At 46.0% G+C, this 14,773-nt stretch overlaps 1 protein-coding gene across 4 annotated transcripts; it reads right to left on the reverse strand.

Moving 5' to 3' along the window:
- Nucleotides 1-306: 306 nt before the first annotated feature.
- On the reverse strand, nucleotides 307-14,637 carry LOC143831585 (zinc finger protein RFP-like). Of its 4 annotated transcripts, none has more exons than XM_077324676.1 (9): nucleotides 13,780-14,631; nucleotides 10,050-10,439; nucleotides 8,098-8,193; nucleotides 7,753-7,983; nucleotides 7,430-7,452; nucleotides 6,668-6,783; nucleotides 4,581-4,646; nucleotides 2,810-3,028; nucleotides 307-1,825 (listed from the first exon to the last, which is right to left on the reverse strand). In XM_077324676.1, exons 1-9 carry the CDS (start codon nucleotides 14,188-14,190, stop codon nucleotides 1,770-1,772), a joined length of 1,608 nt encoding a protein of 535 aa, XP_077180791.1. In that variant the 5' UTR covers nucleotides 14,191-14,631; the 3' UTR covers nucleotides 307-1,769. The 4 variants fall into 4 exon arrangements, with proteins under 4 accessions (XP_077180791.1, XP_077180792.1, XP_077180794.1 ...); XM_077324677.1 differs by having other exon boundaries at nucleotides 4,620-4,646; nucleotides 13,780-14,630; XM_077324679.1 differs by lacking the exon at nucleotides 10,050-10,439 and having other exon boundaries at nucleotides 13,780-14,625.
- Between the last annotated feature and the right edge of the window lie 136 nt (nucleotides 14,638-14,773).

Consider the following 14,773-nt stretch of genomic DNA (forward strand, 5'->3'; position numbering starts at 1 on the left):
CTACTGAACACAGCCATCTTTGCAGCTAGGTCTGAGAAGAACACGTGGATTGGAACAGTGGCTCCAGATATCATAAAACCACATATGCCTCCCACAAGGGAAGAAGTTCCTTTATGTATTTCCTAGACTGTGCATTTAAACAGCCACTCCAGGAGTCAGGCAGGCAAAATGCACTCCTCTTTCATTTACAAAAGAGAAAGCTTCATCTTCCAAGACCTCAGCTTCTCACCTTCCAGGTTCATCCTGAGATGTGTCCACATCCAAATCAATGCTTTGAGACTCAGTTTAAACATAAATCAAGTTTATTAGCATAGAGAGTGCTACACAGCACAGGCCACAAAAATACAGGCAATAAGCTTAAAACAAATCTGCCTAAGGTTAAGAATTTACAATCTTCAGTCATCTATCTATTGCATTTTACAAAAATAAGATGTCTCCATGCTCGAAGGCTGTGGCAGGGGGGAAACAAAGCAATGGCTTGTGCAGTAAAAAGCCATCTTTTCTAGCAGACAACACCTCGGGAACTCCCAGCCAATGGAAACCAGGCAATTAATTTGTGTTCCAGCTGTAAAGAAGAAAAAAAATCAGGGAGGGCAGATCCATCTCCCAAGATAGAATCTCTGGGAACTCAGTTTGCTTACAGCTGTTAATAATCTGCAAAGGGAGTCCTTCTAATTAAGCCAAAATCCAAGCTACACTTAAGGCTCTGAACCACAGTTAAACCATCTTAATAAAACCCAGAAATTAAGCGATCAAGTTGATCACGCTAGGGAAAGAAAGTAGTTGGGTGACCCTGCTCCTGGGTGAAAGACTGCAGGTTCCCCATATTTTCCCTTGCACCAAAGTGTTCGGTTCAGGTGGTGGTGGTGGGGGGGAGAGAATTGGAGACAGCAGAGGAGGGGGAATAAATCCAAGAGGCAAATCTCTGCTGAAAGAAGTTAGGGCTTCTGGAGCGCACTCACTTTAAGACAAGACTTGCAATTGGGAAACAGTCTTTGAACTGATGCCCTGGCCAATCAGGGAAGATTGTTTTGCTACAGCACGGAAAGCAGGAGGCAGGAAGTTAATTTGCAAAAAGCAGAGATCTGCACATTTACTGATGCCAATTTTTCAAATATCAAGGGTTATAGCCACTTTTCGGTTATAGCCACTCCTGGATATTGTGGGGAAAGGTAGAGTCACTCCGGATCAATCATACATGTTGCAGAGGGAAAATTTAAAGCACCCCAAATCAAAGTGGAAATTGAATTCAATATAGATGGCAGGGATTTATTCGGACTGGGAATGGGTAAAAAGCCCCATGTAGAATCTTCTTCCTCTGCTAGCAAAACTAGTTCAGGAGAAGGCAGAGCTGTGGAACATTATTGATGAAAAGTTGCCACACATTTCCACACACCAGTTAAAGGCCAGGACACTTTTATCCAAGCCAGGTGACAACTTTTAGAAGGTAATATCTGGGAAATGAGAGCATTGCTGATACTTTTGCTGCAGGAGTTCTTGGTTTAGAAGCTGGTATGGAGGGGGGGGGAGTCCTTGAAGCCAAAATTCCTCCATTCAGTTCATTTATTTACAGTCCTTTGACCAGCAGCTTCCAACAAAAGGATACAATTTTGCCACTAGCGTTTAAACATAGCGCTGAACAATGCCGAATCAATACATATATAGAGATTAAATCAATAAGGCACAGGCCTGAATGGAGTAGGTTGTTTCTACTGATTGTTCAGAGTCAGTTACAGATGGATCTCCTCGCTTCTGTGTGTTTTTCTCCCTTATGATAGCGGACACTGAGGAGAAGACTTTTTTTTATGCCAGTTGGTTGTCCTTGCTAAACAGAAAAGGAAAAAAAAAGAGTGCATTGGAATCTGTGGCACTGAGATTTGAGGCCCCTTGCAGGGGCCGGGACCCTCTTTGAACAACTGCTTGGGTATAAGGCAGAGGGAATTGCTGTTTTGCAGTGATTTGGAAAGTACTTAGCTATGGATTCCTTCTTGTACGCATCAGAGTATAGCTTCCAGCACTGGCTTGGGTGGGGGAAAGGAAGAATGTTATCCTTTTCATGTTAGCTATAGGGACATAGTTAAGGTACCAGGGCTGTTTCTACACTTTTTGGAGAAAAAGAGCTTTTTAATGCTTTTTCTCCTACCCATTGGCACAGCCTTCCAGCTTGCTGTTGGTATTTCAACTGGGCTTTCTCTCCATGAACTGAGACACCCATATTGTTAGACTTTTAGAAAGAACTATTTTTGAACAAGACCAACTGCACTCTGACAGCAACAACAAGGTTTACCCATGGCTCTTCAAGAAAAACAATCTCCAACATGCTGTGTCTTGCTTCTGGATACTCTCAGCACGCTGGAGTAACAACGGAGCTCTTTATCCACTGACCACAATATCAGCAGAGATGTCAAATGCAGGCCTAACAAATTCAGCATCCTTGTAGTCTAGAAGATCTGTTAAAACTCTCAACCTTGCACCTTGTTTCCTTTTTCTCCTACCTCACTGACCTTCTTACTTCTTTAGACCATAAGTGGGTGCATGGCGAAGGCCAGAGCACTGGAGCGTAAGGCCTGGTGTATAAATGTAGCAGAATAAAACAGGCCTGGGTTTGACATGATCTGTTAGGCAAGTTTATTTCAGTCTTGGAGAAAGGGAAGTCTAGCCAGTGGGAGAGAGCCTTTTACTGTGCCAAGAACTGTATTAAAATAAATTTGTTCTGCTGGATGCAGCATGGGGCTGGTTTCAAGGCTCCACCAGCTGACTTGGGCCCTTGAATCCCCCTCTGCAGTCCCCCTCTGTTCTTAGGACTTACCATCTCCCCATGGAGCTGCTTCATCAGGCACTGAGGGTGCTGGGAAAGACATTCTGCTGCCCAGTCTGCCATCAGAAGAACTCATAGAGCATGCTGCCACGGTCTGGTCTCCCTGTGCATTCGTATTTCTCACAGGCACAATCACATCATGCCTCGCCATTTTTCTTTTCATGGCTGGTGAACTGGCCTCTTCTGTTGCCATACCCAATGACAGAGCATCTAGCAAGGGTATGAAAACATGAAGTTGCAAACCAGCCAAGCAACTTTTGTGGACAGTTGTACCAACGCAGAGAGCCTCCCATGTGGTAACATCAGGTACTGAGCTTTGTGCAGGAAGACAAGGATGTTTCACAGGAGGGAGCCTAACTAAAAAGGCTGTGGATAGATTCAAATGGGTAGCCGTGTTGGTCTGAAGTAGCACAATAAAATCGGAGTCCAGTAGCACCTTTTAGACCAACAAAGATTTATTCAAGGCTGAGGAAGAGTGCTTGCACTCGAAAGCTCATGCCTTGAATAAATCTCTGTTGGTCTTAAAGGTGCTACTGGACTCTGATTTTTAAAATCCTGTGTTATACACACAAAGGCGAGAAGAAAATACTAGCATCCATCCCCCCACCCAATTCCAGCAGAGACAAATGAAAAACAGTATATGCATCCGAGATATTTTGACAGAGGAAGCAATGCAAGGATAAAAAAACAAATCACACCTTCCTCTTATGCTGCTTCCTTTGACCAAATGAAGAATCCTCTGATTTTGAGTTAAAGAGGGAGGGGAACTTTGGGAGAGCCATTCACTCAGACTTTCCATGTCACCTTGGCTTCGACCCTTATGTTCATCTAGTTCTTCAGAACAGGTAAAGATCAGAAAATTTCCCTATCAAGGAAAGGCCCATGAGAGATAAATGTAGTTGTTAACAGCTAGGATGCTTTGGGCTGATCCTGCGTTGAGCAGAGGGTTGGACTAGATGGCCTGTGTGGCCCCTTCCAATTCTATGATTCTATAAGATTCAGGAAAGTTCACAGCTCCCTTATAGATGGTCATGTATAGCAAGATATTGTGACTGATTTACGGACTCAGTAGAATGCCACTTATATGTTTTTCTGCCAGTCATGGTCAGCATAAATAATTGTTCCCACTGAACTGTCCATTTGCATTTAGATGTATAAATGGCTGGGCACCTACCCTCACCCAGCATTGCCAACTGGCTTGGGGAAAAAAATATCCTGTTCCTTTAACTGAGGCTTAATGGGATGTTGAAAAAGAAGGATTTTTAGACATTTATTTTCTCTACCTTGAGGAGTCTCTAAAGAGCTTGCAATTGCCTTCACTCCCCCTCCACACAAGCACCTACCTTGTGTTGTAGGTGGGGCTCAGGGAGTTCTGAGAGAACTGTGACTGGCCCAAGGTCACCCAGCAGGCTTCATGTGGAGGAGGAGTAGGGAATCAAAGCTGGTCCTCCAGAGAGAGCCCACAGCTCTTAACCACCACACCACAATAACTGGAATGTTATCTGTCTCCATGGCAGGAAAAGTTTCAGCTTTTCATCTCCTCACTCCATTAAAGTGACAGAACATTTTTTTTTACCCCAACCCAGTTGGCAACCATGCAGTTTGTACTCTCTGGTTATGGATCCAGCAAGGGATGTATACAAGAGAGCTGTTTTTGTATGTACATTGCCTTTGCTGGAATGGAGGACATGCATTTGTTATATCTGTTATATATTAAGATATACTGTAATATTTTGCTTGTGGAAATGCTCCAGATAACAACCATTTGCTTTTCCAAGAGCTGCTGGAGATTTCTGCTGACCTTTGTCTGCTTCAGATGGTAGAGTGTCTAGAAGAGAAATTGAGAGTCGTGATTTTACAAGAGAGGGAGGAATTGTTAAATGATTGCAATACTCAATATTGTTAAAAAGGTTTGCACAAAAAATATAGGATGTAGCTAGTACAAAAATAATCTGTTTTCCTGAAGGATCCCAAATCACTGTTTCAATTACAGCTATGTAAGGGAAACTGGATTTTCTAGTGTCATATAATCCTTACATTCGCTTACATCGATCCTATTAGCTTTTGATAACCTGACACTGGCACACTACAGCAGGGGTAGTCAACCTGTGGTCCTCCAGATGTCTATGGACTACAATTCCCATGATCCCCTGCCAGCATTTGCACAACAGCAGGGGTAGTCAACCTGTGGTCCTCCAGATGTCCATGGACTACAATTCCCATGATCCCCTGCCAGCATTTGCACAACAGCAGGGGTAGTCAACCTGTGGTCCTCCAGATGTCCATGGACTACAATTCCCATGGCCCCTGCCAGCATTTGCACAACAGCAGGGGTAGTCAACCTGTGGTCCTCCAGATGTCTATGGACTACAATTCCCATGAGCCCCTGCTGGCAGGGGCTCATGGGAATTGTAGTCCATGGACATCTGGAGGACCACAGGTTGACTACCCCTGCACTACAGCATTGTGTAGTAGTTAAGAGTATTCAACAAGATCTGTCCAGGGGCAGATTGGCCATTAAGGCTTCTGGGATTTCTTGTGGTGGGCTCATGACCTCCTCACTCCGGGCTGGGTCATCCCAGTAGAAAAAGGGCCCCTTCCGGTCCACCAGAGTGCTACATAGCATGGGAGTGGTTGCACCCAGTGCCATGCTGGACTTGGAAATATTTTCCTGGCTTCAAGAAACCCCAGAAGTGGTGACATGCCCCTTCAGAGAAGTTGGTGCAGAAGGAAGATGTGGGAGCCAGCCAATCATTTACCATTTTCATTGTGGAGAAAGAGATGAGGTCTGTAGAGCAAGAGGGGAAGTGGGCTTCGGTGACATCTAGTGGTGTCAGCAGCCATCCAAACTTCTGGGGAAAGCTGCACTACCCCTGGGGAGTTCTCATGAAACCCCAGGGTTCCCTGAACCCTGGTTGGGAACCCAAGCCTTAACATATGGCTTAATGTATCTAAATGGGCAGTTGATCTTTTTTTATGGCACTTAATCACTTAAAGGCCCACTAAGCTTCTATTAAAGGGTTATTTTTCTGTTAAAGGGTGTTTTTCTCCAAGCTCATTGGCAACCCTACATATGAGTCTGAAGACGCATGATTTTGAAATGACAATGATTGCAAAGTCAATATAAATTTAGGTAAAGGTAAAGGTATCCCCTGTGCAAGCACCGAGTCATGTCTGACCCTTGGGGTGACGCCCTCTAGCGTTTTCATGGCAGACTCAATACGGGGTGGTTTGCCAGTGCCTTCCCCAGTCATTACCGTTTACCCCCCAGCAAGCTGGGTACTCATTTTACCAACCTCGGAAGGATGGAAGGCTGAGTCAACCTTGAGCCGGCTGCTGGGATCGAACTCCCAGCCTCATGGGCAAAGCTTTCAGATGGCTGCCTTACCACTCTGCGCCACAAGAGGCTAATATAAATTTAGCACGTGCTTATAATTTTCATGCCCATTTAACTCTGGAAAACAGCCTATGGAAGCTAGCTGGAATGAGGGTATATTCTTCTCCTGCGGGTCTTTAGTTCTCCCTTGCTATATTCTCGGAGAGGCAGGGGTCAGCCTTTTGTAAAACACTGAATGTTTATGGTACTATGCAATACATGAATAGAAAGAATTTCAAAATCCGTTTCAATGGAATTACAGACTTACAATAGAAACAAAAATGAGTGATCTCACAAGGGCAAGAAAGGAGGGGTATACATTTGTCCATGGGATCTTTCTGTCTCCCCTAAGTAAGTAGGGATCATTGCTCTATATCAGTTAATTGCAGAAGGACTTTCAGGCAAGTTGAACCTTCCAGCACCCTTTTAGCGGACATCTGAACATGCTCAGATCCCATGTAATCAGTTTGTACCTCTGATTTTCCACAACATTTCCTCGACAACTGCATTTTTTCTAATCAAAGAGTTAAGGCTTTCTTCCAATCCAGAAGCAGTTTCTATCGAATCCGGGAACTTTCTTTTCTTGAACCTAAAGTGGGGGGAAACATGCTGGTTTGCAAATCTGCTGATCGACAATCTTGCCCTTGGCCCTGCCCTTGAATTCAGGCACAGAGAGGAGCTGTGGATTGTTGGTACGCCATATACTTTTGCAGAAAGCCTCTTGGGTCCCACTCCTGGCATCTCCATTTAAAGGAAGTTAGCAGGCAGTGGGCAAGACCCTTTTTGGCCAGTTAGCATAGAACAGGGGTAGTCAAACTGCGGCCCTCCAGATGTCCGTGGACTACAATTCCCATGAGCCACTGCCAACAAAAGCTGGCAGAGGCTCATGGGAATTGTAGTCCATGGGCATCTGGAGGGCCGCAGTTTGACTACCTCTGGCATAGAATATACTGAGCTAAATGAACCCAGATGTCTGATCTGCAGAACCACTGTTACATCCTACTGACGTCAACACCTAGAAAGGCAAAGCTCTTCTTAAGTTGGCAGGGTAGGATCATATCACCACAAGGAAGCAGCTTTGACATAGTATCCAGTGTGAATGGAACTTATTATCCCACACAGTCTGAGAAAGGAGAGAGCTTACGTTTTCTCTGTCCCAACCTCATCATGCTCTTTAACTTAACCATGCCCCACCCAATTAAGTATACATAAGAGGAACAGGAAAAAGCAAATACCTTACCAATGTGCTCTTTACATCCTAGGAAAAAGAAAATAAACAATTCAGGATCATATGACATATCCCACCCTATTTCTATTGCCAACTCTGGCAGAATTTTTCTTCTTGGGTCAGCATGATGTTGTGTTTAAAGTGTCAGATGCTAGGGCGCCTTGGATTGGATTCCCACTGAGCCATGAAGTCCCTGTGTGACACTGATCTTTCCCAACCTGGGCAAGAAACCTCTCATGTGTCTTCACAGGTGGCACAGAACCCTACAAAGGATCAGGCAACTGCTGCTGGCAATGCCTTTGGGTCCCCAACACACACACACGTTCTAACTTGTAAAAACTCAGTGGCTGGCCGCCGGCATCCTCTTTCTGCCTCTATGATGAGGCTGTCTAAGCAGGACATTTCTTCCAAGAGCTTGCTGGTGTATTCCTGATGCTGCTTCTCTGCCTCTATCCTTAGGGATTCCCACTGGGCCAACAAGAATTGCTTTTGCTCATGGAGAAGCTCGTGGGCCTGCTCAAAGACAGACTCAGCTTTTTGCACCTCTGATTTGATCTTTGCCTGCAAGGGACAGATTCCAGAAGCAAAAGGTCAGGTTATTGTTGGAATGACACAGACAAGGCCCATTTCCCCACCCGGACCCTTCAAAGACAGTCAATACACAATGGTGCCTACCAGAGATTCCTTGTTCTTTGTTGCGCTGATTGCCTTAAATGCCAAGAGCTGGTCTTTCTTTTGCCTGAGAGGCTTTAACTGATCTTGGATTTGTTTCTGAACAGAGAAGAATGTTTTAGTGTCATGTTAGAACAAAGCCCAAGTTGTTTAAGGTATATGCTTTTGTGTAACTTTCTAAGCCACATCAACATGCCCCTTCCTGTCCCATAGTGCAGCTCTTCAGATATTCAAATACATTTCACTTTCTCCCAAGCCGATGGAAGGTTAGTTCAGCTGCTGATACCATCCCTGCATTACAGATTCCAAATTAGTTTAATGAGTCTTTCTTCTCTCCTCAATATAATGGGTTACTAAGAATGCTGAGAGCCACCACAGGCCTCTCAGATGAATGGTTCCCTTCTGGATTTCCTCCTCAACCTATCACCTCCCCTCAAGCACCTATGACTTGCCCAGTTCCTCGGGTGACCAAGGAGAGGCTGGAATTTTGCCTCCCTCCACTAGATTTGTGAATACAGGTAAGAATCTCTAAGAGAATTCTCAGCTCTCATCAGGCTGAGGTTTTTTTTTTTTTTTTTACAGCATTTCATACCTTGTCTTTTAAACTAGAAATGTTGGACATTGAATCGGGGTCCCCTTTCATGCAAAGTAGATGCCTTCCCAATGAGTCACAGCCCCATCCCCAATATGCATTTCCCCAATAAGATGAGTACGAAATATACTCCAGCAATAGGCTTCCCACTCTCCAGATGGGGTGTGGATTTCTCCTGAAATCTCGAGATTATAGAGATTTGGAGAGGTGAGAGAGGTTATGTGGAATCACATCCCTGTTAAGCTTCCTCCCCAAAATCCATCCTATCCAAGCGCTCTTCCAAATGTCCAGGAATTTCTCAACCCACAGCTGGTAACCTTATCCAGAAAGCACTGAATGGTGAGAGTTGGTGACAGATAGGAAAGGGTGAGAAGGTAGTGGAGGAATTAGTGACAATTCCTCCGCAGTCTGGGCCCTACATATCTTGAGGAACGGCCTATCGCCCTATGACCCCGCAGAGCCTTACCCTCTGCAGATTCAAATCTTCAGGTCGTTCCCGGCCCCAGGGAAGCATGCCTGGCCTCGACCAGGGTCAGGGCCTTTTCGGTCCTGGCCCCTGCGTGGTGGAACAAGCTCCCAGGAGAGCTGCAGGCCTTGCGGAAGCTTCCAACATTCTGCAGGGCCTGCAAAACAGAGCTCTTCTGCCAGGTCTATGGTTGAGGCCAGGACCAGTTTGGGGTCCGTCCCCCCTCCCGGTGTTAGGCATTAGTTAGGCCATTACCACCTTGGCCCTTCTTTCCACCCTCACTAGAGGTGGTTGTGGGCTAGATTATTGTGAAATTGCACTGTGTTTGTGCCAGTTTGTCTGTGGGTTTTGTCCTGTTTAATGGGGTTTTGAGTTTTTTATTGGACATTTTGTAACCTGCCACGAGCCGGTCTTGGGAATGGCGGGAAACAAACAAATAAATAAATAATACACAAAATCTTGAAGGTAAAGAATGGGTTTCCAGATCCCCCTTGAGCACTGACAGGGAATGGGGGGGGCGGGTTAGGGGTGCCAGGCACATGTTGGGAAATTCCTGGAGATTGGAGGATGGAGCCTGGGGTGGACAGGGACCTCAGTAGGGTATAATGCCATAGAGTCCACCTGCCAAAGCACCCATTCTCTCTGTGGTCTGGGGATGAGAGTAACACTGGTATCTCCAGGTCCCACCTGGAGGCTGGCATCTCTACCTCAAAGCTGCCCCAAATGCTTTTTGCCTTTCAGCCTACTGAGATGTTAGATGATGATGATGATGATGATGATGATGGAGTATTTTGAGAAAGGTGTTAGATTGTGGGATGGATTGTGAGAATGCTGCAGGTTAATTTGATATCAATTTTCACTCTCTCTCAGAGGACACGTGCATTTGCGGGGCCTGACCTTTACATCGCTTTGCGGGTGAGCTATCCTGGAGCTCATGTCTCCTCTCCCTGGCAGCTGGGAGGCAGCCCTTGTGGCACTGAAGGCCTCAGAGGTGGTGGTGGCAGTGACAGCAAATTGCTGGTAGTAGGCAGGGCCTGGCAGCGCAGGTTGTACTGGTGGTGGAAGCTGAGGGGAGGTGGTGGCAGAGGCAGGAAACAGACCCAGCCGGCACTGGCGCATACGTTGTCTAAAGCTACCAGGACGTCGGCCACCATCGCCTGAGGCCTGGGAATCAGGCGCCACCATCTCTTGAGAGCAACTGTGTGGTATTTTTAGAAGGCTACCAGTACCATGAGGTGCCCCCTGCTTTATACCGGATGCTGATTCGAAGTGCAGAGTTCGACCCCCCTAGAATATAAAATGGCATCAGGCATCACCTGGAGCATGAACTGGGAACAGATAGGAGAATCAAGGTCAATCTGAATTCGGCCCATCTTCTTATAGGCCACTCTGTACCTCAAATTGTGTGAGTGGATACATCTCTTTCACCATGCATTGCTTCAACTGCTGTTCGAGACCAAGTATTAGAGAAATCTGTCTACCTCAGACATTAAGGGACAGTTCCCCAATCTTGAGCCTGTGGGCAGTTTGGGAATGTGGGAAACAGGCAGTTGGCACTACCACAAGATGGCCTCTTACGGGAGGTATGACCAACCCCAAAATGGCCACCATGGAGACAGGGGCTAATCACCAGATGTTGAGGGTCCTAGTCCAGTTGGGCTTGAATAAAGGCTTTCTCCAGACACAAAAATTATTCCTTTAGGGCTCTTCTGAGGAGCTCCTGCACGCATGAAGTGGAGAAACGTCAGAACTGGCTTTTTATCTGGACAAGACAATAGTTTGATTACTGTTCTGTTAAACAGTTATCTTCTGTTAGTGTTATTACTAGTACTGTTAATGAGCCTTCGGGAAGGGCAGTATCTGTAAACCACTCCGGGAGCAGTATAAATAAAGCAGTAAGAAGTGTGGGGGTGGGCGCTGTTCGGGATGGGGGGGCAACAATCAGCCCCTTGGGACAGGACTGACCAGTTGGGAGGTGTGAGGCGCCTTCCAACCCGCCAACCCTCCTACATGGGTCACCTTCGGCCCACGCCCACCATCACCGTGCTGCCCGCCGACACTGCAGGTAGGTCCCGAGGCCCTGGCATTGGGCAGGGGAGGGATCGCCGTCTGCGATGCGGCAAGACTGCCCCTTTGGCCGGGCTGAGGCCCCACCATCGAGCGGGAGGTGGGGGGGACTTTGGGCTGTCTAAAGGGACAGCCCCGTCACGTCACAGACACATCTGGACTGCCAAGGCCCCAGCGTCGAGCTCCTTTGCCTGACCTGAGGCTAGCGCCCACTATATTTAACCTACAGCAGGCTTGCATTCTCGTATAAATATAATTTTTAAAATAAAATAAATAAATTATTGTTACCATTGTTATATTCTAGTTTATTGGCAAAACTGAGTTCAATGTATAATTCTTTATGTTCCATGTAAACCTCAGGGGAGCCTCAGGGGAGGGCGCTATATAAATATAACAAACAACTAAATAAAGAAGAGATGGTTTGGAGAAGCAGGAAGTGAGTACCAGGAAATACCTTGGCAGGTACCACATTAAGGCCCACTGCATATAAGTCAACATGGTTATATATACACAGTTCACCTGATCATTTTAGGATTTAAAGATGTCCTGAGGAACCAGCAAATACAGAAGACTTATTTGATATAAACAGCCTAGGATTTCCAGCCTTTGTTAGGAAATTCCTGGAGATTTTGAGGGTGGAGCCTAGAGTAAGGTGACCAGATTTCAACATTGGTAAAGCGGGACACCATTGACTGGGGGAATTCTTGATTAAAAATTTGGTCTATATGGAGCAACAAAAAGTTTCATAGAATGCATAGTATTGTAATATATATATTTTAATTTCAACATAAGTACAATTTGCCAGGTGCCCCCAGATGTCCCTCCAAAAGTGGGACAATCTGGTCACCTTAGCCTAGAGTTTGGTGAGGGGAAGGCCCTCAGTACGGTAAAAAGCCACAGTGCCCACCCTCCAAAGTAGGTATTTTCTCCAGGGAGACTGATATCTTTCATTTGGAGATCAACTGTAATTCTGGGGAATCTCCAGACCCCTCCTGAAGGTTGGCGACACCAAGACAGCCATTGTATGGATATACGGTGTAGTCCATCTAATTGAGTATGCTTTATTCTGGCTGGCACATATAGAATCAAACAGCCCAGTAGGAAATATATATGGCAAAATTACTTCTAATAAGATAACAAGGATAAAACATTTTCCAAACAGCATTGTTGCCAAATAGTTTCAGAATTGTCACTAACAATGACTAAACAGTGCAGCAATCAAACTTATTTAAAAAATATGATTGAAAAAGCCACTGGGTATAGAGCTGGCTTTACAGCTAAATGCCTTCTTCAGAGAATCGTTTACTGAAACAAAAACAGGTCAGCGCTCACACTGGCTGCATAGGCTCATTACTGGCTCCTAGATATAACAAAGTGACTAAATCTAGGTGGAAGAAAACAGTTGTGTTATTAGCAGCCACTGGTTGGGTATACATAGAAATTGTGTACAGTTACCCCACAAATTGCCGTGGTGAATTTGGGTTTTTTTGGGGGGAGGGGGAATCATCTATACCAGGGGTAGTCAACCTGTGGTCCTCCAGATGTTCATGGACTACAATTCCCATGAGCCCCTGCCAGCATTTGCTGGCAGGGGCTCATGGGAATTGTAGTCCATGACATCTGGAGGACAACAGATTGACTACCCCTATACAATATAGTCATCCGGTAATCCCTTTTCTGAGTGTTCCCCTGCCTTAATGTGTGTTTTCCTCAACTTCCTTTGATACGATCTTCCAAGAAAGAATTGGTGGGAGGGGTATGGAACAGTCTAGATGGGAATATGCAGATTTCCGCAATTCCCTGCCCACATCCTGCGCCATTTCCTTCATAGCACCTTTTCCCTGGCCACCAGCTGACTTTTTTTTTTTGCCAGCTTTTTAAGAAATGGACGACAGTGAAATCACTACTGCCTATTTTAACTTTATTTATTATATATTCATATACCGCCCTCCCCTGAGGCTCATGGTGGTTTACATGAAACATGGAAAACAGTCCACGGAACTTAGCTTTTCATAATAACAACAATAATAATAATATGAACATTAATAACTTTAACAGGAGAACTGGTGCAAACAGGTCCAGGGCAGAATGAATGGGTAGATTTCAATGAGGGTGGGAGCAGGGGCCCTGTGGATGTTGCAGCTTTCGCTGGGTCTCAACCAAATGGCTGGCGGAAGAGCTCCCTTTTGCAGGCCCTGCGGAACTCTTTTAGCTCCGTCAGGGCCCTGGTCTCCTCCGGGAGCTCATTTAAATCCTAATCTGTTTAACCCATGCTGGTTCGATCCCATCGGATCTCATGAAATTAAGCAAGGTTAGTACTTGAATGGAAGACCACCAAAGAAATCCAAGGTGGCCACACAGAGGCAGGCTGTCACCATAAGTCAGCTGTGACTTAACAGATACACACACACATACAACCAGCCAACAAAAAGCACCTCAGCAACCTCAACAAGCATACAACAGGCAATCATCCCTTTGTTGCAGCCACCTGTATCTCTTGAAGCTACCATAACAGAGTCACAGAGAGCCTGCCGGGGCTGTGATATGGGGGCCATCCTACCTTGTAATCCTGAGCAGCCTCCTCCAGGGGAAGCACGACGTGGTTCCGATGCTCTTTAGATCTGTCGCACACCACGCAAATGAGCGTCTGGTCATCTTTACAGAAGAGTTTCAGGGGCTCCTGGTGCTTCTTGCAGGTCACCTCCCCAGCTTCCTTGGCCACCTGCAGCTTGGGGGCGATTTCTGCAATGTTCTTCAGCTCCAGGTTGGGATTCAGGATTTTCTTCCGCCCGGTTTCTCGGCAGCGTGGACAAGAGAACGATTTCTTCTTCCTGATCCCCCAGTAGCTGGTGATGCACTCTCGGCAGAAATTGTGCCCGCAGTGGATTGACACCGGGTCCTTGAAGCACTCGAAGCAGATGGAGCAAGAGAGCTCTTCTTGAAGCTTTGCGGCTGCCTCCTGGGAAGCCATGATGAATCCAGGCCACAAGAGAAACGGAGCAGGATAGCAGGATGGGTTTCGTTTTTGCTCAGAGTAGTTACATGCCCTGAGGAAAGGGCGTCTCCTCACTATTCAAAGGGTTTTTCCCCCCCTCTACAAACAAACACTTCCTGTGCAGAGGCCTTTTCTGTTTTGCATTAAGGATTAAGGCCTTGCTGATTTGTACGGGCCTGTCCAGGCACATGAACTTCTGAAATTACTACAATAATCCACAGAGGCTAGTCTTTTTCTAAACTGTTTATTCAGCCAGTAAAGAAACAAGCTCAGATCTCCCACAATAGCGGAAAGACAGGAGCACCCCCCCTTTTTTTTTTCCTTTTGCTCAAGGCAAAAAGTTAAAAAAAGAACAATGATATCCAATAAGTCAGGGACTTATCCTATACTTCCGCTCCCACCAAATAAAAAGTGTGGGCAATTGGCCGGGGCTGCAGAATTCCAGCAACTTCAAAATCGCCTCCCCCATGATCTCCTGCCTTGAGAGCGAGAGGGATGATAGGGGTAGCCTCTGCCACAGAGATCAGGTGGCATTTGATTCATTCCCTCATGATGTCAG

This window comes from Paroedura picta, chromosome 3, assembly GCF_049243985.1.
Source record: "Paroedura picta isolate Pp20150507F chromosome 3, Ppicta_v3.0, whole genome shotgun sequence".
Lineage (NCBI taxonomy): Eukaryota > Metazoa > Chordata > Lepidosauria > Squamata > Gekkonidae > Paroedura > Paroedura picta.

Coding starts and splice junctions, on each gene's coding strand:
- LOC143831585 (XM_077324676.1), bottom strand. CDS start 14,190: ATGGCTTCCCAGGAGGCAGCCGCAAAGCTTCAAGAAGAGCTCTCTTGC. Junction 10,440..13,779: donor AGGCTGCTCAGGATTACAAG/GTAGGATGGCCC, acceptor TTTATATTCTAG/GGGGGTCGAACTCTGCACTT. Junction 4,647..6,667: donor AATGTTGTGGAAAATCAGAG/GTACAAACTGAT, acceptor TTTCTCTTCTAG/ACACTCTACCATCTGAAGCA.